Raw genomic sequence first — 25,376 nt, 5'->3', positions numbered from 1 at the left:
ACCTACTCGACGCGAGCATTAGTTAAACAAATTTTCGACAAATGCCCATTCATTAAAGCATTGTGTTAGAATCGCGAGTCATCTGTTGAGATGTTAACCAATTACTTGGGTATTATTTCATTTAGCGTTGTGTGTGGCCCATTCGTATTTGTTAGTACGCAATTCATTATGCGACATTACGAAATTGTAACACTTAAGCTTTGCGCGATGCGACCTAATTTCTGTGCGAGTATCGAATATGAAATACTCTGAATAGGTCCTATAATGTGTTTAAAATGGGCCAATTTCGTCCGGTACACAATGCTTGCACAAGTCGTGTAAGGGTCGTGCCCCAGTTTAAATTTTAACGGGCACCAGAATATCTCGGCTTTGATGGCTATCACTCTATGGCTTTCGTTTGTTGAACGGAGACGAATGTTTATGTGCTCTAGTTGTGTAAACCGAAATGTGCTGTTAAAAGTGTGAAAATTAAGTAAAAAATTGTCCTGTAAAAATAAAAATTAGTTCTTCATTCATCTAAGACGATAATCAATAAATCTTACTTCTTACTATAATAATATTATAAATGCGAATGTTTAAATGGATGGATGGGATGTTTGTTTGAAGGTTATATCAAGAACGGCTGCATAGATCTCGCTGAAATTTGGAATAGATGTAGAGCAGTCTGGAAGAACACGTTGGCTACAATTTTTTTTTAATTTCGCGCGGACGGAGTCGCGGGCGACAGCTAGTATTTTAGATTACATTTAGCTATAAACTATTCTGACCCAAACGTAAGAAATGATACGATATAAATTGCGTAGTATGACTGGCATTAAAAAAAAAATCTGACAAGTTTAGGTCGCATGATCAATAGAGGCAATGAAAAAAAAAAACATGCAACCCTTTTTCGAGGATCATTGGACAGAGAAAAAGTATAAATAAAAACTTTTACCATTCTGTACCTAAAATCCAATATACAGCTTTTTGTTATTATATTTAAGTAGCTAAATGAACGAATCTCATCAGTCGTAGTAGTAGAAACTAAGTTTTTGATATTCTAGAATGGTTTCAAGTTATTAATCTCGATAAAGTGTTTTCCTATTTCTAGTATGAACCCGGATATAGTTGGGAGATAAACGGCCTAATTTTTTTCGCTCCCAAAACAGCTTTCAATCTATTTCAGCCGTAAAAGTTTTTCATTCCAATTTCAAGTACCGACAAAAGAGCATCAAAACAATCACAAAACGGAAAATTACAATAAGACTTAAAAACGAAAGACTATATTCCAAAAGAACTGTCCATTTGACGCTACCGTTTGTAAAAAGATTAAAAAAATTACAGTACACAGTAAACAGTACTTTAACACTATTAAGATAAATGCTATTTTCCTATGATACTTGTTCTCGTATCTAAATCTCCTAAACGTTCAATTATACGAATCTGTTGTGACAAAACCGGAGATGAATTTATGCATGAGCGAGAGAAATTCCCGGCTCAGTAGCGGCGAGGCTCCGGTTAAAGGAACAATAGTTTTAGTTTTAATCTCGCCTGTTTTATCCTTATTTTTTTCCTGTCCTCTCGGGATCCAGTTCGTGTGCGGGAGTGCATCCCGCAACCCCGCACCCCCGCGCTACTCCAGACGTTAACGTGACACGAGCGCCAATTTGCGAGTTTTCGATTACGTGCATTTATTTCTTAAACTGGTCTGTAATTCATACATAGTTTTGTACATGTATGCCACTATCTTGCTAATATAAACGTGAAACTTTAAATGGATGGATGTATTAGAAGGTATCTCGAAAACGTCTCAACGAAATTTGGCACAGATGTAAAACATACGAGTACATAGTCTGGAAGCGCTCATTGGCTTCTTATTAAGATTTTTATTATTCTGCGTGGACGGAGTCGCGGGCAAAAGCTAGTATGATAATATTAATGACACATAACACATTTTAAACAATAGTATCGATTAAATTGCATCTTGAATTAACTATTTCTTACATTATAACAAAATATAAATATGGAGATGCATCTGTCTCTCTTTACTTCAACTTTCTTGAATTATTCCTTTCTTTTATTTTGTGCCTGTTCCGGTATCTTTACAATGAACGATAAATCATTGTTGAAAAATCACTGAAGCGGTAATAAATTCACCAGCGATTGAGTTGATCCCTTAATAAGCTTTTATATGTGGCTTTGTGGAGCTTAAATTCCCTCCCGTTAAGACCACCCAAATTAGGAAATATATACAAACGTATATAAGATTCTTTCGAACGTATAATTTATATCATTATTTGTTATTCTTATTCTTAAAAATATACAAGTTACATGATATACCAATTATAAATAGTAGGTTTTACGAATGTCAATTATTTTAAAATTAATTGTAAAACACGGTCATACTTAACGTACTTTAGTTTTCCAAGTACGTTTAAGGCGTGGCAAATCGTACGTCGACAGGTAATTTTAGAAAATAGTGGCCCGTTAATGATTTAAGTGCAGGTGGGGCCGCGCATTCGCTGGCTAACCTGGGAGATGGTTAAATTACTGGGAGTAAGTCAGTCGCCATTATTATATGTTAGTAACAAGGTGCTAGATTGTGGTTCGAGCTGGATGTTGCAAGATTTACGAATTTTGTTGGATTTAATAACAAAATTAATCGCTGTCAGGCTTCCTTTATCAAAATTGTGATAAGATAGACTTGAGATAATCCGCGCGTTTAGTAGCGCCTGCCACAAAACATCCGCAAAAAATGTTGACAACGTAACTTTTGCTATGATAAATTAAAAGTATGTTTTTGCGATGTGTTTATAAAACAATAAATTAGAATTTAATGTGCTTCATTAAATATATGCCATGTATACGAGAAAGCATAATTACCCGTAAATATGCACAATTATTGCCTTATCTATACACGTTTGTTTGAAGTGTTTAATCGCTAAGAAAATTCGATTCTCGATCGATCGGTTCTAAGTAAATTGCAGCTATGACCATTTACTTTTTTGAGAACTTTTGTTACTCATATTTCTTAAACCAATTTTACAAAAAAATATCACCCGTTTTGTATTAAAATGAGGATGATTTGCGGTTTATTGTTTTTTAATCGTCTTGTAATATCGTGAGAACTAAAAACATGTTATTTAATATTATTATTTCCTGCTTTGATTCGATTAATGCAACTTGCATACGGCGGCAATTGAACTGAACAGCGTAAAATTTGACATTTGTTTAGAATAAGACAAGTTTGTGACCTTGGAATTAAATAAATAGAAATATTGCCTTGAAATAAACAACTGTTATAAAACTTAGATATTTTAATGTCTATATTTAGCTTGTATATTGATAAAATATCGTTACAATTTAGTGCGAAAATAATAAAAATGTATTTAAACTCCGAATGTCAACTTACGACAACGATTAGCAACAGTCTTAAATAGAATCCTTGTATTATCCTTTTTCAGAGTCGCAACCGTCATCATCAACCGACCATTTGTCAAACAGAACTGTATTCCGTCTACCTCTCTGTTCTTTGCTATTTAATGTTTCTTTTTACGTTTTCAATTACCTTCAACCTTGACGTTGGTTGATCATCGAAATTAAACGATGGCGTCCACTAGTAATTAAAAGAAGAAGAAGAAGAATCCTTCCAATATCATTAAATATTCACATTAATGATACAAGTGGAACTAAAAAACTACAAAAATAACTTCAATAAAATTATAACTTTATGAAACAAATCGAAGGTTTTATCTCATATAATTAATATCAATTAAGAAATCTCGATTACCGAACTATATTTTTATTTTATTTGTGATGAATATTAAGTAAGTAAATTATTTGCTGTTTTATTATTTATTTTCTTAATCCAACATCTAATCTTACAATTTTATTAAGACCAATTTAGTTCAAACCACGCAAACATATCACCCTTAACGTAGGGTAAACTCCGAGCCCCTCGGTGGGGACGTATGAGCTGATGATGAAACATATCTGCCTCGTAGTATTTATTGATTTTGCTTAATTTTTAGTTACGGAAAACTAAGTTCTTACTATACTTATTATAGGTAAACTATTTATCTAAATAATTGTAGGCATTAAATGTGATTTTAGTTTTTATAAATTATATTAAATATTGTAACTCCCGTTGTGTTACAAAGAGATAAGGGCGGCGAGATAAATTGTCCACCGGACATTCGCTACTAGTGTTTTATTTATGGAATGTACGTCAAATGTACATCTTATTACTATTAAATAAAACCAATATCTTACTAATATTATAAATGCGAATGTTCAGATGGATGGATGTATGAAGGTATCGTCAGAACGGCTGAACGGATCTAGATAAAATTTTAACTCATTGCAGACGGAGTCGCAGGCGACAGCTAGTAATATATAAAAGCTTAAGCATAAAACTTCCAGTTACTTGACTGGCAGAACAAAAGCAAGTGTCTATGCATCGTGTCTTGTGAAGTACTTACTATGAGGCTGTTACTCAAAGTGTGTTTCGCAGTCTTTCTAGGAGGTCCACTAAAATAGGAACTAATCATAATAAATGAAATACTAAAGTGGCACTATAGGTTTCCAGAGGAAAAATCCGTCGAAAATTTAATATTATGTACCTACAAAAAGTTAGGACTCGAATTTAATGTGCGACGCGAAAAAATAATTACAAATATTAAAAGTTTGAGAACTGCAGCTGTGAACATACGTAAGTTAGATCTTAATATAAGTTTCCACTGCTATGGAAAGATCTATACAAATAGCAATGGAAACACACGGTTATGTTTACAAATCATTGTAAGCCTGTAGGTAGATGATGAAACTCCGACACTGTATCGTAAAGACAAATCTCCAACTAGAAAACTAAAATTACCTCGTTCCTTTCCCTAAATTTACAATATTATTCCAGACAGAATTGTTGACTAATTTCATAACAAAATTTACCAAATTATAGTCTTTATAAATTGAAAGATTAATCAAAGACTGATTTTAAAATATTATTTAAAAATTTATTACGCAGAATCATCAAAGAATCTCAACTTCGAAAGAGTTCATGAGAAGAGTATAGATTTAACTTTCAGGTTAAAATTACATACAATCTAAAATAACTTAGTTGCTTAAGTCATTTGTTTTATTTTCTCTATGTATAATTAAGCTAAAGCAGATACAGCTTAATTTCATTCTTTAGTATTGTAAGATATTACTCCGAGCTTTTAAGCTCGTTGAAAACGAAAGTAACAAGTTAACTTTAAGTAACTGTAAGATTTATGTGTTTGAAAATAATCAATTTTATTACTACTTGCTATTGCTCTCGATTTTTTCAATTGTCTAATTTCCTCCCGCAAACATCAGCTAAAAGTCACGCTAAAATCCTTCCAGCCGTTTCGAATATTACCAGGAACAAACGCAAACTTGCGGACGGACAGGCAAAATTAAAAAAAAACTTGGATTTCCGTTATAAACAACGCAATTACGTTAAATCCGCAAAGTACTTTATTAATTGTAAAAAAGATAAATTATTTCGTTACGTGATTATAATTCAAAAATTTACAAAAATTACGTTGCCTTAAATAAAATATTTATGTAGATTTGTGTATTGATCATACGGAAATTTATTTTATATAATTCAGCTTTATTTAGGTCAATTAAAATAGTGTAATGATACAATTTTATGCTTAATAGAATCTATACAGTTTTAATAATATTATAAATAAACAAACTGTGAAAGCTTAATACAATTTTCCTTGTCCTGGGAATAATTTAAAAGCCAAATAAAAAAACAAATAAATTAAATTAAACAATGCTATATACGCATAGAAAAAAAAATAACTACATGTCAACTATTAAAAAATACGCAAGTAAAAAAATAAAAAATTACAAACCTTAAGCTAAACGGTGCCATCACTATTGCTGCATACCAGAAAAAGTCCGTAGCACTGAACACAAGAGAAGATACACAAGTTCGGTTCCCGTAGGAGATGGGATGCGCGTGCGCAAGGAAGCGCTGTATCGGCTGGCCGCGCACGAAGCGTTTGCGACGCCGACGAGTGGCGCCGTGTGGCGCGCGCGTCGTCTCATCCCCACCTCTTTACTCATTCATAAAATCTATCAATGGACTTAAGTTATATTGCTTTTAGAGCTTTTTCACGAAACGGAGCTTTACATGTAATTTTCATTGGATTCAGTTTATATTTGAAAATTGGAAGTTAATGCAATGGGCATTTTGTAATTAAAAAAATACATAAGTTTTAAGAGTTTGGAATATTGTAGAGAGTTTAACTGCTAATCTACTAATCATTAGGTCTTTAATAATGAAGATAAGAGTACATAAAATATAAAACAAAGTTTCATTTGGCGTTTTCGAGGTTATAATTTAAAAAAATGTAAGTTACCGACACTCGCTTTCGCGAAAAGTTACGTAACGTCTAGGAATATATTTATCCCCAGTTTCATTTATATTCGTGAATTTGTTAAGGACAAAATATTTTAAATTATTGTAATTTCAAACACCTTTTCATGTATTTTATCTGACGTATAATAAAAGATATGTTTCATATAAATAAAACACTCGAAATCAAATCAGAATTGTTTAAGTAAAGGTCAATACTAATCAATGACTTTTTATATTTGTTTCTTTCTATTGAAGTTTGCGAAAAACTCAAAATTATTTTATTTCCAATAAGACAATGGTTTTTTTTAACTAAGATTAATTAGAGATATTTCTCCTTCACAGTTGGATAGCGAGAATCCATCGAGAGGGAGGCTAAGGGGCTCAACATCGTAATAAAAATGACTGATACATACTAAAATAATTGTGTCTTTTTTATTATCCGTTTATCTTAATCTCGGGACGGTCACTAACACACTTTCCTTTCAAAATAACAGCCTAGAAACTTCCACTGAATCCAGTCTCGAGAAAAAATTGAAATCAAAATATAAAATAAATTGATAAAAAAAATTGATGTAGTAAATAGTAATAAATTCATACTAGATACTGATTAAGAATAAATACGCGATCGTTTCGAATGCGCGTACGCATTTCATAGGACTTTTTTTCGACTCGCTCTGACATTTAACAAGAACGCAACAGCTGTCAATAATGCAAATAAAGACAGACTCAATTTTAATGCTATATACAACTAGCTGTCGCCCTCGACTCCGTCCACGCGGAATTTTAAAAAAAAATTAAGTAGTAGCCTATGTGTTCTTCCAGACTATGTTCTATATGTACGCAAAATTTCATGGAGAACCGTTCACCTATTCTAGACATACCTTCAAACAAACACATATACAAACATTCGCATTTATAATATTAGTAAGATTGTAAGACAAAAACAGAACAAATAAAAGGGCAGAAACCTACAAACCGTATTCACTACATTAAAAATAAATAATTACAATCCTCCATAACCTAGGTCATTCTTTTCTAGGTCCTAGGTCAACTTTCATATCTACTCTAGCGCTTCTTCTTCATTTACTTCAAAACTTTGACTCTATTGATATTGAAGTGGAAGAAAGTTTACAAAGATTTAACTTTGTTATCAAATCGCTAACACAATGTCAATATAGGGATTTTGACTATCGTGGCATTGTAACCTCTTTGATAAATATTAAAAAAAATTACTAACGAGGAAACGATTATTAATTTTAGTCATGGGAAAAAACATGAGGAAAAAACGCCAGGATTTTAGATATTGCTGCATTTCCTACATTATTAAATCGCGAACATCCATCGCGTTTTATTCGTGTAACAATATCAAAGCTCTGATAAGTATCTTATCTGTTATGTTGTCCTGGTACTTGGTTAACTGGTCCATTCGTCCGATTACCTCGTGGCCGCTGTACTGACCTGACAAACTATAAAATATAATTTAAGTATATAATAATTTGTATACAGAGGAGCCAATTTTGGCAATATTTCGCAACAATACGCACTTTATCAGCAATGATGGTCACGGAAGTATTCTATGCTTTGCGCAACTTGCAGGAAACAGCGTATCACCACATCCGCCGGCCCCACACTTACACCAATAAATTGTTAGTTACACGTATTTTTATGATTAACAATTATATTTCACAGGTTATAAATAGTTTCTATATTATTTTAAATACAATTTTGAATAATTAGATCCAAAAAAGATAGGTTATTTTTGGAAAAATTGACGTATTACCATGTTTCTTATCTTTATTATCCGTAAAAAAATACTATTTGCAAACTACCCTACAAAACAAATAATACTACGATGATAGATAAATAATCTATTTGTCTAATTTCCATAGATAAGATTTTTTGTTTTTTTTTTTGTTTCGTATACGTGAATAATCGAATAGGTCACGCCTTTGTAATCTATCAATGAACAATAAAAATGTTATGTCCAAAAAAAAAAATATTAATTTACGGATTAATCGAGAAATATACGATTACAAGACGGTTATATTTTAAAAAGGTAAGCAATATAAACAAACATGTAGGTTTAATTTTGACCTGAGCATTAATTTAGGCCTGACAGTCACATCTCTTTTTGACCATCTCTTGTACATTGTTTCTCTACTCTGTGTGGTTCTTACTATCAGCCAAGTATGGCCTCTTGTTTTAATTTTTACTTGTGAGTTTTCAAGGTTTTTGGAGGATCGCTTCATGACGCGTCCGAAATGCTACAATGTGCAACTGAGTTAAAACGTGGAAAGGCTTTTAGTGACTGAGCTATTCTAGTATGGAGACGTTTGTTTTGCATTCCAAGGTATTGTCAGCATTTTGCGCCAACTCTCCGACACGTTAGTCAAAGGTCCCACGTCTCTTTTGTATAAAGATTTAGCTGTTTCATTTCTTATTGGAAATAAAAGGTTCGGTTTCTATTTAGTACTTATTAACTAAATCCTAACCAACCCCTCACTTGGCCAGCGTGGTTGCCTATGGCCTAATCACCATTAACTTAGGGTAGGCTCCGAGCCCCTCGGTGGGGACGTATAGTGAGCTGATGATGATGATGAACTAAGTCCTAAAAGTTTTATCGATTGTGTTTATATTCTTGTTGAAATCGGATAGTTGTTATATAGAAGTTTTTACAAGAATGTATTCCTTTATTTCTCGAAGCTTAGTTTCCTATTAAATGTTAATTCTTAAATAATTACCCTCATTAAAATGTCAGTTAGCTACACACGTTTAGCTTTAATTAGGCACGAAGGTGCGAACGAATTTAAATTCTCAACGTTTTAAATCACCCTTTGTGTTAAAAAGAGAAATACTGATATAGTAAAAGTTGAAATTTAGTATTCTTACAATCGTTCGATTAAATTTATAAAAATGTAGAAGAATTAATAAAATGATTTTGAAAAACCAAACAATACATTTCCGAGTCATGGAAAATCTCTATCACATAAGAGGATTTATTTACCAACGTTATTCTGGCAAGAAACTGTCATTTGTTTTTTCATGCCAATTTTCCATCAATACCTGTCATAAATATTTCACTCGTTTCATGACTTTCTCTAAATTTATGTTGTTAAAAGATACAAATGTAAAATAAATAAAATGTGCGACAATAAAGAAAGATGCGAGCCATGTCGCACGATCAATTTGGCGAAGCACATAAACCAACCAAAGCCCGACATGCAAATGTACGACAAATGCACTCCGCCAAAGAAGATAGAATGCGGTCGCGTTACAGGTATCTCCTCTCCTAATATGGTGCCTTGGTATAAAAATAACAATATACCTTACGTCACCCGTTGTTAATCAATTAAAAAAGACCACTTACACAAACTATTCTTAATTTACTAGACTTTCCTAAAGTAGCTGTTATACCAAAATTCTAGAAAAACTATACTTGCCGTATATAAAAATAATAACCATCATATTCAGAATTAATAAATTTTTCTACTAATTATATTTCATGTTTATAATAAGGGATCGTCGCAAAACTAACAAAAAATTTTGGCCGAGGTAAAATACTTATAAGTAAATTACCGCAGACTTCAAAGTTATAACTTGAAGTTAACCACATCAGACCTGAGTTCCTCCATAGTCCGTACAGAACAATATTTACCCTCTTTGTACCAAAAGTCACGGTAGCAATTTTGTTGCTGCCTACGGACTGTGTGTGTCTCAAAGATACCACGGTCGATGTCTGCTATCCTGGTACAAAAGGTGTCTATTTTAATCGGACAATGAATCAGCTAACCCATCTTCCGTTACGGTATGGATTGGAAGTGTATTTTCATACATAGTGCTACCGTTGAAACTGTTTCGAAATAAGTAGTACTTACGTCATAGTTTCTATACCGCTCAGCGTCACTGCCTTTTCACAGGATCAATTCTTCGCTTACTTACTTATGCTACAGCAATAAGTCTATCCTTGTCACTTACGTAAAGCCGTTATTAGAATATTACAACAGTGCTTCTTGAAGGCAATGTTATCCTGGTACTTATTACAAATAATGTAATGCTGCTTGCCCAATTTTTTTTTATTATAATGTAATTTACATTGAGTATGTAGGACAAGATAAAATCGTTTGCTGTCGTGGTTTTAAATGCTGAGCTAACAATTATCATTAATATTGCTGTGGATTTTGAATTGTATAAAAATTCATATTGTTGTCTCTATTTTGTCAAAGAGAAGAAAAGGATGACAATATGTATAATATAAGTGTCATATCCTATTAATGTCTTTTGAATTTTTTACACTTTTTCAGAGGTTCCCATTCAGCCAACGTGTATAAACATATGCACCAAGGAATTGCAGTTAAAAAGTGCCAAGAAACCACCTAAAGTAACTGTACCCTATGCTCACGGCAAGTTTATGTATTTAGTCAAAGTAAGTTACGACGTTATTCAGGTTTTGTCGACTATTTCAATAGCAATTAACCTCCTCTTAACTTATAATTTTTTGGTACCTTGTCTAGGCAATAAGGAGGGGCGGTAAACTCATTATTTTGTTCTCTTTACAGGCTGGTATCCTGGTAGGCACTGCCTATTTCACTTACTCGCAGGGAGTGTGGGGCGACCAAAATGACTCCACGGAATGTATACGTCGCTGGCAAGAATACATGCGCAGCATAAATACGAGGAAACCGCCCTTATTCGACAAGTGTGGTCGTGTTGTTGTAAGTGTGCACGAACGTGTTACCGCCCGATACCTCCACTTTATCCACTCCTGGTAACAATGTTTACGTCATCGGCGAATTTATTCACAAGCTCTACGGACAATATTATAAGCACAGGCATAGATAGATAGCAATTTCAATTCTAATTTACACATTTATGACACAGCATTATATTTTTTTAACAAGAAGAAAAGAATTATAAGTCTATTGTGAAAAATATTTGAACCATATTTTCTATTAGGTGTATGTAGTATGTATTACATTTTCAAATAAGTATTCAAGTTAAGATGAATTTCAAATTTATTTTCAAGTTAAGTATACTACTTTTATGGCTACTTTTTCTTGTATCATTCCAATTGATTAAAGTAGTTTTATCCTAATTATATTATTAAATCATAAATAAATAAATCGTTATATATTCGAAATAATTTATTACAAATCTAAAAGGCATTTAGAAGAGAAGTAACATCTACAGACTTATGCTATCCTGGTTGGTGAGGTCTCTCATTGGAAGCATGCGACATCGCAAGCCCGACAGCTCTCTCATTTTGTAAGATCTGTCCGCTTCCTACGATAGGCAACACGCCACTGAATTCTGCCGACTGTCGAGCAGCAAAGCGGACTTTCGGTGCCAATTCGATTAATAGATATGCTATGAATTCCTAGTACATGCTACGGATAACTACAACCCGTACGAATTCCCTCTATAACGAAATGTTGCCAGTGTATTGATACTTGTAAATTAATGTTCTTCTAATATTTTTTCTTTTTTATTTGAAAAACTACGCAAGAAAAAAGTCGTAACTATTGAATAATAAATTAGTGATGCTTTTTTACAGAAAAAAGAAAATAATGAAAGCTTGTTGGCACCTTTATACTCAATTTACAAGAACATTGTAACCACATGCTTTTCAGGTATGCATTATGTAAACTATTTTTAATCATCAACATAATTTCTATATTATGTTGAAATTTTATCATATATATACTACTTTAGATTTATATTCATACGTAACGTTTAACATAAGTTTTTAATGTAATTAAAAAAAGTAAAATTACACTATTGAAATCCGTTTTTTACATTTTTTACAACAATTTTTGTAAGAAATGTATCAATTTTAATCTTTTTGTTTTTTTTAAAGGCATCGTTAAAATTCCAGTACATATAAAATGTGCATATATCGATTACCTAAAGGCACTAGAAAGGAAGGAAGCCGAAGAGGCAAAGGAGAGAAAATTACGGAAAGAAAGAGGTTAAATCTAATGTGATATTTTATATTTTTCTTATTGCAACATTGTTTGGAATTTTTATGCCTATTTTGTACTTTGCAACACTGTTTTGATAATAAAGTTTTGTCTTTGATTTTTTTTATTAGTTTAGTAGTTAAATTAGGCACATATACAATGATTGCTAATAGCCCATGCGCGCCTGGTAGTTGGTAATTAAAAAAGAGGGGATAGAAACAGCGTTTTAAATGATAATTTAATAAATTTTATACAACTAATCTACACATTGGGTAAAAAAATATGTAATCATTTTACTGTAATAATAATTTAAAAAAGAAATTACCTAAATCTAATCCTATCCAATTTCACCGATCTTTCTGACCTTATTTCTCTCTTTTATGATGACTCATTTATTCACGTTGAATTTTAGTACCTTTGCTGCCTTTGCCTTTCCACGGCATGCAGTTCGAAAAATGCTGGGTTATCTTCCGGTGCGCCTCCTGATAACATGTATTCTAAATGTCTGATGTAACAGATAGCTATCCTGTAAAAAAAAACATTTATTCGTACCAATTATTTAAAATAATTTAGAAAACTGAATAGGTTTCGGATAAAAAAATTATAGAACTAAGTATAACTTCCATACATTTTTAGGACATGATGCATCTTACCTGAGGCATTCGATTTTTGAATATTTCTTTTTAGACGGCTTGGTGACTGGCAGCTTGGAGCGCAACAGGTCAAAAGCGCGGTTCATATCGCGCATGCGAGTTCGTTCTCTGTCGCATGCCGTTTTCTTATATTCTGAAATATTATTAAAATAACATTGCTGATTATCCGGTAAATATTTATTAAAAAAAACTTGATGGATCAAAAACTACTTGAAAACAGATACTGTAAAATTAAGCTATGAGTTCATTGTTCGATGGAAATACCTTTTTCCATTTGTAATGCTCTCTCTTTCCAATTGGTGACGTCAGACTGGTGGTCGTCGTATTTGCTGATGTCCTGTGACTCGTGCGAGAAATCCAGCGACGACTCAGAGTTGGCCGCATCCTGCGCTACTATCGCATCTCTGTAGCCCTCGTACTCATTGTATTGGAAACCTATGTAAAGTATAAAATAATTTTTACACAAATTATGTACAATTATGTACACCATTGTTTTAGGAATTAATGATTTTATTAGTTTTCGTTTTTTCTCTTGACATTTAATGGCTTGTAGAATTCATTATAAGATACTAACTTTGATATCGAATATCGTCTAAGAATTAATTATATTTTTTCTTCTTTCTTACTTTAAATTAACATACCTTCTTGTGGTAACGATTCCAACTCATGTGGCCTAAAATAAGTAACTCTTCTCGGCTCCGTATATTCATCTAATACGTAAGATCGGTGATGTGATATCGTCTTGTCGTATTTCTTATGTGAGAAAGTGAATTCTTCACGTGGCCTGTCATCTGGGCGTCCTATTTCCAGAATAACCCGATCCTCTTCCCGCTTTCCTTCATCATCGCCTTTATCTATCGTATAATTTGCTACTAAAGGTATTGGTGCTTCTTCGTATGTTTGATTATACATTTTAACTTCTGAAGCACTTTTAAAATGGATATTTTTATTTTTCACAGTAATATTTATGTCCTATTTCGTGTCTACACTGCCGGTAGCTGGTAAGGACTGTGTCATCCACATTTCACTGCTATTGTCATGCATATTGGATCAAAGTTGTGTACACAAGTGTTACTGTATAGGTTTCATTTTGAATAAGGTTCTCCTTTTTGTCTCAAAAGCGGTGTTTGTGTCATACTATATATATATATTTTTTCATAAATCGTAGGTAGTTTAATTGCGAGTAAAAATGAAATTATTCTGTTACAAATAAACACAATATTACTCACAATATACTTATTACTTTATACGTAGAACTCAATTTGTTTTATTGCCGTTTTAAATATTAACAAAATTTAAGTTGCTTTCCAAACATTATCTGAAACTTTTAATGCCGTTTACGTTTATACAATCCTGGTACAATAGTTACGCTTCAATTTAAAAATAATTTTTAAAAACATCATGTGACAAAACCCAGCATCTCTATGCTATCCTGGTAGCAAATAGAAAAAAGAATAGCAAAACGTTCACCAGGCGACAACTAGGCGCAACGCAATTATTTATTTTATTTTCTACTATGGAAAAAACGGAGAAATAGCAATTATTCTTTTGATACAAAAAAAAATAACTAATCTAGCTCAATGTATACAAACTCTAAAACTCTCGTTTTTCCACTAATAAACCTGTATACACTTTTCTTGCTTATTTATAGTACAGCGGTGTATTTTCGAACAAACGGATATACCGTCCTAAATTTACCTTGTCTATTGGAATTTTCAATTAGACATCTGGATCTTACAATCGCGTTGCTACAAAGTTCTTGTTTTTCTACATCTCACTGTATTATGCTAATTTTAATAATTATGCCTAAAATCTCTAAAAATATTTCAGTTATCGTTGGTTTCTAAAACCAAAATATCTATATAAAACTTATAATCAAAGATGACAATATATTTAATGCAAGGTTTTTTGTCTCAGAAACCTGGCATTAATGTACGTAATTAAAACTGAAATAAGTACATGACTATACATATTCTAAATAATGTCTTAAGAGGTATTTGTCATCCCTGTACTCCCCTTTTTACATTATTCACTTTTATAGAATTAATACCGTAAATACTAACTAACAAAAAGTTAATTATGACATATTTAATAATTACTTTTCACTCGACATATTCTAAAATCTTGTATGTATGTATGTATGATGACAACAATTTAAAAATGGTCCTTGTTCATACAATCAGTAACTGATAGCAGAGGAATATGAAAACATTGAGTCACTCGGATGTGACCGCAATTTATATGTCATGGTCTATATGTGTCAAGGTACCTTATTTACAACCCTACATATCTTATTAATATTATACATAAGAATGTTTGGATGGATGTTTCTTAAAAGGTATCTCCAGAACGGCTGCACGAATATCGCTAAAACTTGCCATAGACGTAGAACATAGTTTGAAGTAACACATAGACTACTAATTGTTTTTTTTAAATTAAAAAAGGAATGTGTATTTATTGAGTATTACTTGACTGAGACCGTTATCTTATTATTAGATTGGGTTGTAAGCGTTCTGTAATTAATTGGAATAAGTAGTGTTCATAGATCATACATGGTGTGATATGGTGGCACGATTCGCACATGTACTCGCGTCATCTGTAGACAATATCGTGCCATTTGTCATGCACTCGCTTACAGGAACTAGGCCACATTTGGCAGGATGCAGCTGACAAAATAAAATTGTCCATGTAATGATCGTCACGGGTATGTAATAAACTTTATAAGTATTTGCTCTATTTTTCCTATTAATAAGATATTCTCGCCTCAAGCCATTGGATACCTCCTCAAAAACGGGATAGGATAATTAAAAAAACAAATTTTTGTGACAAGCTATTTATATTTTCCTTTACAAAGTATTGAAACCACTGATATAAATACATTCACACTTAGTTTATCAAAATTTAAGCGCCTTTTACTACACAATAGCAAATTATTACTACAGCAATTATGATTAACAAAACACGATATGTTGAATTAAACGAAGCTTTTACAGTTTTCTGCTTCTTTTTCTTTCGATCACACACTCATGCTCTCCTAGTACTGAATCCGTTGAGAGATTAAAATTTGCCACAGATAAAAATAAATAATTCTATTATGTTAAACATAGTATTAAATAGGAATCGCATAGTCATAGCATAAAAAACATGTTTACATATAAGCTTATATTTACAACAATAAATAATAGCATATATTTTTTAATTAAACTTTAATTTGTCTGATTTTGAAGAACTCCTGCATGACGTCATCGGTGACTTGAGCTCTGCGCGCCTGGTACTCCTGTATGATAGGCGTTATTGTATCTATCGCGATTTTCTTCAATTCTCCAGTCAACATTTCACCGGATTCGTAAGATTTTTTAATCTGTGAAAACACAAAAGAAAACTTAAAAAAAAATCAAATGCCAGTTACTTAGCGTTCGAAATTCAAATGAATATTTCCATAACTTTGTACAATATTTTTCTTCTCTATCTATTAAAATACTTCATTTTGAAATGATTACATTTTATTAATTCCGCGCGAACACAATTACGGGCAACTGCTAGTATGTTATAAAACTCAAGCAATATCTTTAATTAATTTCAAATCTTACTTCTTAATAAATAAATGCGAATGTATGGATGGATGAATGTTTGTTAGAAAGTATGTCCAAAACGGCTGCATGGCATCTCACTAAAATTTGGCATAGATATAGAACATACCCATTGAACTCATAAACTACAAAATAAGTTTTTTTTTATATTTCGGCGCGGACGAAATCGCGGGCAAGAGCTAGTAGGTTCAATTTAACGTACCGATGCCAAATGGTCGTCATCTTCAAGGAAGAAGGTGAGATACTTGAAGGATATATCAACATCTGTGTTGCCACCTTTCTCCCTGTGCTCCTCCACTGTCGCCTGTCCACCAGAGAACGCGTACTTGTTTATCTGAAATTATAATATAAGAAAGAATTTGAGGATAATCCCAGATAATTACCCTCATGAGAATTAAGGAAAATCAAATCGGAAATTGCTCGGTGAACATATTTTGAATTTGATGTTTAAAACTTAAAAATTAATAACGCTTACCTATTTTTGCTAGAATTCGGCATTTTTAATTATTTTTCACATATATTGATTTATTAGGCACATTCTTATTTTGTCCAAAAAAAAATTAAAACAAAACTTCATGGTTAATAAAACCTTGTGAGCCGGATAAAGATGTCGAATTACCTTATTCTTGATTTGTTTAGGGGTGTCGTTAAGGAATATAGATGCGTTGGGATCACTGGCAGACATCTTGTGCTGGGCGCCCTGCAGCGCGGGCAGGAAGGTGCTGTGGATGAGCGCAGGCTTCGGCAGCTTGAGCCGTGCGGCTACATCGCGACTCATGCGGAAATATGGATCTTGGTCAATCGCACACGGCACCAAGCACGGCACCTGTATTAAATGAGGATAGAAATGATGTATTATAAATTCTTCTTAAATATCTTGGTTGCCCAAGGTCATGTACCCGCTACACCCTGCTACATGTAACATTGTGTAGTTATGTATTCAACAATGATAAGTTTTTAATAATACGAGAAACAAAAGAATATAAATTTTGTGAAAAAAAAATACATAATTATATATTACTAATATTATAAATGCGAATGTATACATTGATGGATGGATATTTGTTTGAAGGTATCTCTAGAACAACTGAACGGATCTCTATGAAATTTGGCATACATATAGAACATAGTCTGCAAGAACACATAGGCTACAAATTGTGTTTTTATTTAAATCGAGCGGGCAATAGCTAGTTTAACATAAATTGAACGATGTACCATTGACTTATATAATAGAGTTGAAGCAGATTTAGTTCCAGGTAACACTGGCTCCCTCCATGAAAATGGAGCAAAATTGCATGTGTATGTATGTATTTTGTGTCAACATATTAAAATGAAATTGTCATCCAACAATCATTAAATGAATGATTTAAATTTCTAAAATAAAAGCATAAGACTTACAACTTTGTCGCCGAATATAAATGGGAATGTGGTTGAGAACGCAGGTGCAGCTTCTATTGAGGGGAATGTTATCTTGCCAATGACGTCAGAGTCCCCAAAACCAAATATACCCTTGACTTGATTGAAGGTCACACACTTCTGTATCCGAACCATGTTCTGGTAGAAAGCTGGGCACTGCCTGGAATAAAAAAATGCACAAATGAAATAGGATTAACATAAAATTACATATGAATTTATTATCCAAGACTCTTCACTAGTAAAGTTTTGTAAAAACTTGTATTTGTACTTGTTTGTGTTGTTTATTCAAAAGGAAAAGAAAGACATGGTAATATTTTTTTTTTCAAAATTTTTGGAAGGGAAACAAGATTTTTTCTGTAAGTAAAACACTGCAAAGCGCCCTGACTGTACAAATCAAATGAATGTTTACACTTAACATACCCAATAAAATCCAAATCATTAAATATAAAAGTATTTGATGGGTCAAAGCCGACCGCAATAATATCCTTGGCATTGCTGTGTGCCATTTTACGGGCATCCTCAACTTTGATGTCTCTCCACATCGCCTTCTCATCATCAGTCAACTGAATAATCAGCGGTACATTGAAAACATCCTGTAGCCATCTGGAATAACATAACTTTTGGTATGACTTTATTGAAAAATGGAAAGAATTTTTATATTGCCCGTAGCAAGAGGCAACAATCAAGATTGTTCAAACTTTCATGAGACATTACCATAATCATAAACTAATAAAACAACTTATATAATATGGTGCTGCCACTCGATGAACATATGTGAGTGTTTTACCTATTTTTATAAACTTTAATCAAGATTTTATTAATAAAAATTAAGTTTGAATTGCTCAAATGTCTATTTGTTCAGTCTAGATTCTAGAAAATATAGTCAAAAACTCTTGTTAATACTACATAACAATATTACATATTCAGAATATATCATATACTGTAATAAACAAACGATTTGTACTATAAACTTGTAAACTCAAAGTTTAAGGTCAATATTAAAAAACAATGTAAGTAGTAGTAGAGTTCTTAGCAAATAAAGAGTAGCTTTTTCATAATAACTCACTTGGTGAACATAAATGGTATCATGTGACCAATGTGCATGCTTTCTGATGATGGACCTCTGCCAGTATACAGGTAGAACTTCCTTCTGGACTCATGAAGCGACAATATAGTGTTCAAGTCCCTATGAGAGAAGAATATTCCTCGTCTGAGAAACTGATGTGCTGTGGAATAAAAAGTTATATCTTTAATATTTATAATGTGATAGCAATTTAATTAACAAAAAATTGCTTTGCTATTTTTTAATTTAATTCTTAAAGGTTTTGATCCAACAATATTGATGTTTATAGTCAGCAAAAGTTGTAAAAGATTGGTTTGCAAGTTTTACAATAACTATTAAGCACAGTTTTGCAATGTACTATACCTCTCTTTCCAGTTACTTTTTCAAACTTTTCTATAAGTTCTTCATCTATTTTTTGACTTCCGAACCTTTCTGTAATTAAAATAAATATAATTTAGTGTAAGAACTCAGCAAAAATCATTTTTTACAAATTCGTTATTCGTTTCATAAATTTTGGTGTGCTTACTTATTAATTTGTCATAATCAAGTCCGGTTTCCGATTTGGTTGATACGTTCCATGGGTCTACAACATCGTCTTCTTCATCTTTTAACGAGATATTATTGAGTTGATTATCTACCATTTTTGCAACTGAAAAACATTATTTTATGATCATCATTGAATTAGCAAAAGAAGAAAATATTGCAACATGTCCACATAAAATAATAACATAAATCTAACCTAGTATATAAAAGACTGACTATTTCGATTATTAAAACGTACAATTACTTATTAAAATTAATTGACACAATTTTCATTTAACTTAAGCTAAATTTAATAGTACTTCACACAAATTGCAACGTTGATGAAATACCGACAATCCGCACGAAATGTGACATTGACAAATAACAATAAAGACAATTTTTTTTTTAATTTTATGACCTGGTAACATAGACCTTTAGGTCATATCTTATTCAATGAAGATAACATTATTACCAAATACAGACTTTAGAAATTTTGTAGTAATGTGGTTTTACTTAAATGTTTTACTTAAATAACTTATCAAAATGAATCAGTCTTTTTTACAAGTGATTGAATTATGCTTAATTATGAAATATCACATTTTTAATGTGGGAACACTAATCTTTGACCTCTTTATTCTCCCTCCCCTCCTCATTGCTTTTTTGTCAATGGTCACATTTACGAGTAGGACAAAGAGTATATAAAATAAGAGACTGGACTTTTGACTAATTAGATACACAAACGGAGAATAAAAATTGTCATTTTCAATGCTAGCAATATTATGAACAAGTCTACGTTGCTACCAACCTAAAAAAATCAATCTGTCAGTTTCCTTTTTGACGTTTAAAAGTATTATTCGAGGGAAAACAATTTAGGAAAAATAAAACCATTTCGTTAATTGCAACTTTAATTTAATCTTCTGACTAAAGCGAACATATTTTAAGAACGCAACATAATGTTCACTGCTTTCGTAATAATACCATTATTGTTTAGTTCACCAACAAAATACCCCAACTTTGATAAATGCTTATTTGTTCCAGTTTGTTTATTTGATAGGTCATATCAGGGAGTGGAAACTTAGAAAGACGATTTGTATGGAAAGTGGCGCCACCTTTTGAATCTTGGTAAACATCATTTCATCTCATGGCTAAGAAGAAACAGCATTTGTGTCATCGAAACATTCATGTGTTTGTCAAACTGCTACGTTTTTTCGTATTTCTATTTCTGTTCTTGTATTCTTAGTTAAATGTTGTTCAATTCATTTTGTTTTTAATTAAAATGTGTTTTCATGAAAAAGGACGCTGTGTTTTAGATGGACTGCTTATGGTAAGTTACAATTCAATAAAAATTCTCATATTATTCCCATACGTCAGACTCATTTAAACATTTAAATATTTTCGTATTTTGGTGTAGTTTTTATTTAGCACCATTGTGATTTATACTTTCCGGTAAAATCATATTGAATGGTGCCCTAATTCTAATACATTTTACATTTCAGTTTCTATACTTGACAGGAAATCACATTCTGTATGTTTGTTGTAGGTGCAAATGTACAAGGCTTTCCCCATCCAGAGAGACGGTCAGTGATGTTTAGAAAATGTGTGTCAATCACTAGAATACTAAACTGATGTGTCTGAAATTATTAGGTGGGTCCATAAGTGTATATGTAAAAAATAAATTTTTTTTTATTTGTAATTTTTTTTTGTAAAGAATAATGTGCTTGCCTATGTTGTAACTAATATGTTCAGAGTGTTTAAACTTGCAAATAACTACAAATTGCGAGTTGCCACCTTGCATGTGACTGAAAAAACTTTAAGGTTTGTTTTTAATTACAGGGTATGCATTCTTTTGTGACCGTGCGATACTATTTATTATCGTAAATGTAATTTTCAAAAATATACATTAAAAATTACAATATTGAGCTGATATCTTGAAAGTCATTGATGTATATGTACTTGCATAAATTTAAAATTAAGTTATGTAGAAATATAATAAAAAATCTATAAAAATATAACAATATTTTGTTTTTATTTCCCCAATAATAGGATCATTTTAATAGAGGTATTTCATAGGAGGCTACTTGATATCGGTTCACTATATTAATAACTACATAAGTGGGTATATTATTTTTTAACATTGATTTAATGTCAATTTTAACTTTATTAATTAGATTTCCACTTATTATTTATTATTATAGTGAGCTAAATATGCGTGCCTACGTATATAGGTACCAAAAAAAAATTAGTTCACCCATTATACGCATGGAGCGCCACAATCGCCGTGGATTCACGACTTCTTGCGAGTTGCCCCTCTTTCTATAGTATAGGGTCGGTTGTTGAACAGTGAACCAACCAGGAACATTGGACCACCACTATATTGAAAAAACTACGAGGTTGCCAATTCAACCGATCATGTTAAAACTTCTATCGTAGGCACCCTTACCATCTCCCGTAGTTACCTGGTGGCTTCGGCTTGAGCGTCAAGTGTGACAGCGATTTGTTTGATTATCGCCAAAAAACATAGAATTCTCACTTAAGTGTCTCGATTTTTATATATTTTTTTATTAATTCTATTAACAAAAGCTTTATGGTGTCGATATCGTTGTAGTTTTAGGCGCTTCATGAGCATATTGCTTTGTGACAATACAACCTACAACCTATTTTTTTTAATATTATAAGTTAAATAGTGTGTGTATTGAACAGTGAACCAGGTTCGCACAGTACACAGTGAACCGGTCCTAGAGTCGGATGAGGAAGATGTAATTATTATTCTCCTGATTACCAGCGTAACCCAACATTTACCGAATATATCCTAGTCTTACTGCAATCTTAAAAACGGGCTGTTTATTACGTTGTGAAGCTTCTAAAAATAGAAACTGGCGATGAATATTGTGTTTTGTACCAAAAATTTAAAGATCCTCTTAATGAAACCTTTATGTTTCCTCTAGAACCCGATATGGCTAATGTAAAACTCAGTGACATTAAAATGATGACCGTTAATTATACTATTTGAGGAAGGCTGATTGTTTATTTTATCCAGAGGTTTATATGATAACTTAGCGTAATTAAGAAGTTAACTGCTGAAGAAAACTATACGAAACCTTTTTATTTTGAAAATTTCAACTGTTCTTGTTTCAACTGGTTGGTAATTAAATGAAGGATGATATTATTATGACAATAAAGAAAGCACTGAAAATATTTTTTTTTGTTATAAGAACTAATACTTTTTTATAGTAAAAGACTATTATCAAAAAAGTTGATGGGGTCATTTCACAAAACAGGATTTTTACTGGTAACGAAATAGTGGTTCACTGTTGAAATACAGGTGGTTCAGTGTACACTACCTATAGTACACAGTGAGCCAATTTTCTTTTTTTTTTAAACTTGATTTACGGTCTTTATTCGTTTCTCTGGCTTTCTGTAAACTGAATATAAGAAACACTATTAAATTGCCTAAACCATGACACCAAAACGAAATTCTTAACTTTAATTTCTAACAAGTTACATGACTTAGAAAAAAGGCTGGTTCACTGTTCAACAAGGCACCCTACTTACTATACTCTTTGGGTCATATTTTCTGATAGAACTGGAGTAGTAGTGTCACTCTCGTCGGGAGAAATAGAATAATACTGGAAAGAGATTAGCTCCTATCTGTTGGTAAAATATTTAGAAAATTGCTAACAAGACAATATGCATTGAAGCAAAACAAATCGTCATCATCAAACTCACTATACGGACACACTATACTCCACTGAGGAGCTCGGAGCCTACCCTCAGGAATGCGACTAGGTCTTATTCAACAACGCAGAGCCAGTGAGGGTTGGTTGACTTCACACATATCTTTGAATATCTATGCAGTTGTATGCAATTTGTAATTACAGTAAAAATGTCGGATGGATGTTATCAAGAAATTCGAAGAACGCATTGCTATATAGCGGAGATCGTACCTGGATATTTTTTTTTATAACAGAAGGGGGCAAACAAGCAGCGGGAACACCGAGGTGTTCAACGACGCCGATGGACATCAGCAATACCAGAGGAACCGCAGATGCGTTGCCGGCCTTTGAGGTGGTGATAAGCTCGCTTCTTGAAGGACCCTAAGTCGTAGCGGTTTGGAAATACCGCCGAGGACAGACCATTCCACAACGCTGCTGTGCGAGGCAGGAAGTTTCGCGCAAACCGCATGGTTGTGGATTGCCAGCCATCGAGATGGTGTGGATGGAACCTGGCGGTCTGTCGTGTCGTCCAATGACGGAACTCGGCAGCAGGAATCGTTCCAAACAATTCTTCAGAGCACTCCTCGTGGTATATGCGGTAGAAAATGCAGAGGGAACTAACGTCCCTCCGCAGTGCCAGAGTGTCGAGCCGATCACTAAGAGCTCGGTCGTTGACGATTCGAATCGCTCTCCGTTGTATGCGGTCAAATGGAAGAAGCTGGTACTGGGGTGCTCCCGCCCAGAGATGCGAGCAGTATTCCATGTGGGGCCGAACTTGCGCCGAACAGCTGGAGGCGGTGGCCCGGTTGGAAATACTGCTTCGCTCTGCTGAGCACTTCCAGTTTTTTGGAGGCCAGCTTGGCCTTGTCTTCCAAATGACCGCGAAACTGAACGTCATTCGATATGTCGACGCCGAGAATACTGATACTGGCTGAGGCAAGGAGGTAAAGTACCTGTGTTGAAATTTAAATTACTTGTAAGAAAATTGTATACAATCTCTGTTTATTTTTTATTACTTAGTTCAAAAAAAGTTAAAGATATATTATAAGTTGTGATATTCGTAACATCCAAATTTAATAAATTAATTTTGTTTCATATTTTTCACTAAAGGTATTTTTATTATCTTTTGTACTTGATACTTAATTCCCTATATTTTATTATATTTTTATTTTCTATACACTACATTTCCCAATTTCGAGAAAATCTTATTATGCTAGTGTATATTTTATATTAAAGTCTAATACATATTACTAAAAATTGTCATATTATTAACATCAAACTAATATAAAACACTAAATCCATAGGTTACACATCTATATATCAATATTGACATTAATATATTAGGTGCGCAACTAAGGTCTCGCTTTTTTTCGATAAAAATATAACTTTATTATTAAAAAATGGTTACAAATGAATCATTCAAAGTATTGCCCATCGCTAGACACAAGTTTTTCCCATCTTTCTGGTAGAGCTCGAATACCTTGACGCCAGAAGTGTTCGTCTTTTGAGGCTATCCACGAATCAAGACATTTTTTGATGTCTTCATATGAGTGGAACTGTTGATCAGCCAGGCCATGGGCCATCGAACGGAACAAGTAAAAATCGGACGGCGCAATATCTGGGGAATATGGTGGCAAATGATCGTTCTCTGAAGTTGGCTTTTAAATGTGTGGGTGTCAAGGCAACTCCATATTTTATTATTTTTATTTTTTTGTTTTAATTTATTTTATCCTTATACGGCCTCTCCTGACCGTGCACCGTCCCGGGGAGCCGCTTCATCTTCGTCTCTAGGGGTCATCATGAGGCACGTTCGCCTGAACAGCAGACGATGGTCCAGCTTCCGTATTGTCACTTAATATGTTTCTAGAAGAGCCACCTTCCGTTGCCTCTACCGTTTCAGACTCAGAGTCAGTATCTGTCAAATTCATAATTTTATTAAAAATCGATAAACAATAATAAGTGTGCCTATCTTTCATCCTTCTCACAATCAAAGCCCCTTAATACTGTCTAACATAACCAGCTAATTTACTATTTAACTCATACACTTATAATTCACACATCAACATTCATAATCTCAGTCATACTAAAC

At 32.9% G+C, this 25,376-nt stretch overlaps 4 protein-coding genes across 7 annotated transcripts in view; 1 reads left to right on the top strand and 3 right to left on the bottom strand.

Moving 5' to 3' along the window:
* Positions 1 to 6,032, bottom strand: part of Ppn (proteoglycan-like sulfated glycoprotein papilin) — a 73,919-nt gene extending 67,887 nt beyond the window's left edge. For all 4 annotated transcript variants that reach the window (XM_013315278.1, XM_013315281.1, XM_013315280.1 and 1 more), the window contains exon 1: positions 5,865 to 6,032. In XM_013315278.1, the coding sequence (XP_013170732.1) occupies positions 5,865 to 5,884 (20 nt within the window). In that variant the 5' untranslated portion in view covers positions 5,885 to 6,032. The remainder of the gene's footprint in view (positions 1 to 5,864) is intronic.
* A 3,387-nt stretch (positions 6,033 to 9,419) lies between these two features.
* On the top strand, positions 9,420 to 12,452 carry LOC106120022 (uncharacterized). Its single transcript, XM_013315179.1, has 5 exons — positions 9,420 to 9,650; positions 10,675 to 10,796; positions 10,930 to 11,085; positions 11,925 to 12,000; positions 12,228 to 12,452. Exons 1-5 carry the CDS (start codon positions 9,515 to 9,517, stop codon positions 12,341 to 12,343), a joined length of 606 nt encoding a protein of 201 aa, XP_013170633.1. The 5' UTR covers positions 9,420 to 9,514; the 3' UTR covers positions 12,344 to 12,452.
* Positions 12,453 to 12,738: 286 nt separating this feature from the next.
* On the bottom strand, positions 12,739 to 13,990 carry sage (salivary gland-expressed bHLH). Its single transcript, XM_013315241.1, has 4 exons — positions 13,625 to 13,990; positions 13,248 to 13,418; positions 12,984 to 13,116; positions 12,739 to 12,856 (listed from the first exon to the last, which is right to left on the bottom strand). The coding sequence occupies exons 1-4, from the start codon at positions 13,893 to 13,895 to the stop codon at positions 12,739 to 12,741; spliced, it is 693 nt and encodes a 230-aa protein (XP_013170695.1). The 5' UTR covers positions 13,896 to 13,990.
* Positions 13,991 to 16,057: 2,067 nt separating this feature from the next.
* On the bottom strand, positions 16,058 to 19,936 carry TrpRS (Tryptophanyl-tRNA synthetase). The gene is made up of 9 exons (XM_013315076.1): positions 19,792 to 19,936; positions 19,579 to 19,701; positions 19,416 to 19,484; positions 19,056 to 19,215; positions 18,410 to 18,592; positions 17,972 to 18,149; positions 17,193 to 17,399; positions 16,776 to 16,907; positions 16,058 to 16,344 (listed from the first exon to the last, which is right to left on the bottom strand). Exons 2-9 carry the CDS (start codon positions 19,691 to 19,693, stop codon positions 16,183 to 16,185), a joined length of 1,206 nt encoding a protein of 401 aa, XP_013170530.1. The 5' UTR covers positions 19,694 to 19,701; positions 19,792 to 19,936; the 3' UTR covers positions 16,058 to 16,182.
* Positions 19,937 to 25,376: the final 5,440 nt, after the last annotated feature.

The sequence above is a fragment of the Papilio xuthus genome, unplaced genomic scaffold (genome assembly GCF_000836235.2).
Source record: "Papilio xuthus unplaced genomic scaffold, Pxut_1.1 DF826961.1, whole genome shotgun sequence".
Classification (NCBI taxonomy): Eukaryota; Metazoa; Arthropoda; class Insecta; order Lepidoptera; family Papilionidae; genus Papilio; species Papilio xuthus.
The sequence above is the reverse complement of the archived record's forward strand: the minus strand, read 5'-3'. Positions and strand labels throughout refer to the sequence as shown.

Coding starts and splice junctions, on each gene's coding strand:
- sage (XM_013315241.1), bottom strand. CDS start 13,895: ATGTATAATCAAACATACGAAGAAGCACCAATACCTTTAGTAGCAAAT. Junction 13,419..13,624: donor GGAATCGTTACCACAAGAAG/GTATGTTAATTT, acceptor TACTTTACATAG/GTTTCCAATACAATGAGTAC. Junction 12,857..12,983: donor TCAAAAATCGAATGCCTCAG/GTAAGATGCATC, acceptor TTTTTTTTACAG/GATAGCTATCTGTTACATCA.
- TrpRS (XM_013315076.1), bottom strand. CDS start 19,693: ATGGTAGATAATCAACTCAATAATATCTCGTTAAAAGATGAAGAAGAC. Junction 19,216..19,415: donor AAAAGTAACTGGAAAGAGAG/GTATAGTACATT, acceptor TTTATTCCACAG/CACATCAGTTTCTCAGACGA. Junction 16,345..16,775: donor ATGACGACCATTTGGCATCG/GTACGTTAAATT, acceptor GTGTTTTCACAG/ATTAAAAAATCTTACGAATC.
- LOC106120022 (XM_013315179.1), top strand. CDS start 9,515: ATGTGCGACAATAAAGAAAGATGCGAGCCATGTCGCACGATCAATTTG. Junction 9,651..10,674: donor AGAATGCGGTCGCGTTACAG/GTATCTCCTCTC, acceptor ACACTTTTTCAG/AGGTTCCCATTCAGCCAACG. Junction 12,001..12,227: donor TGTAACCACATGCTTTTCAG/GTATGCATTATG, acceptor TTTTTTTTAAAG/GCATCGTTAAAATTCCAGTA.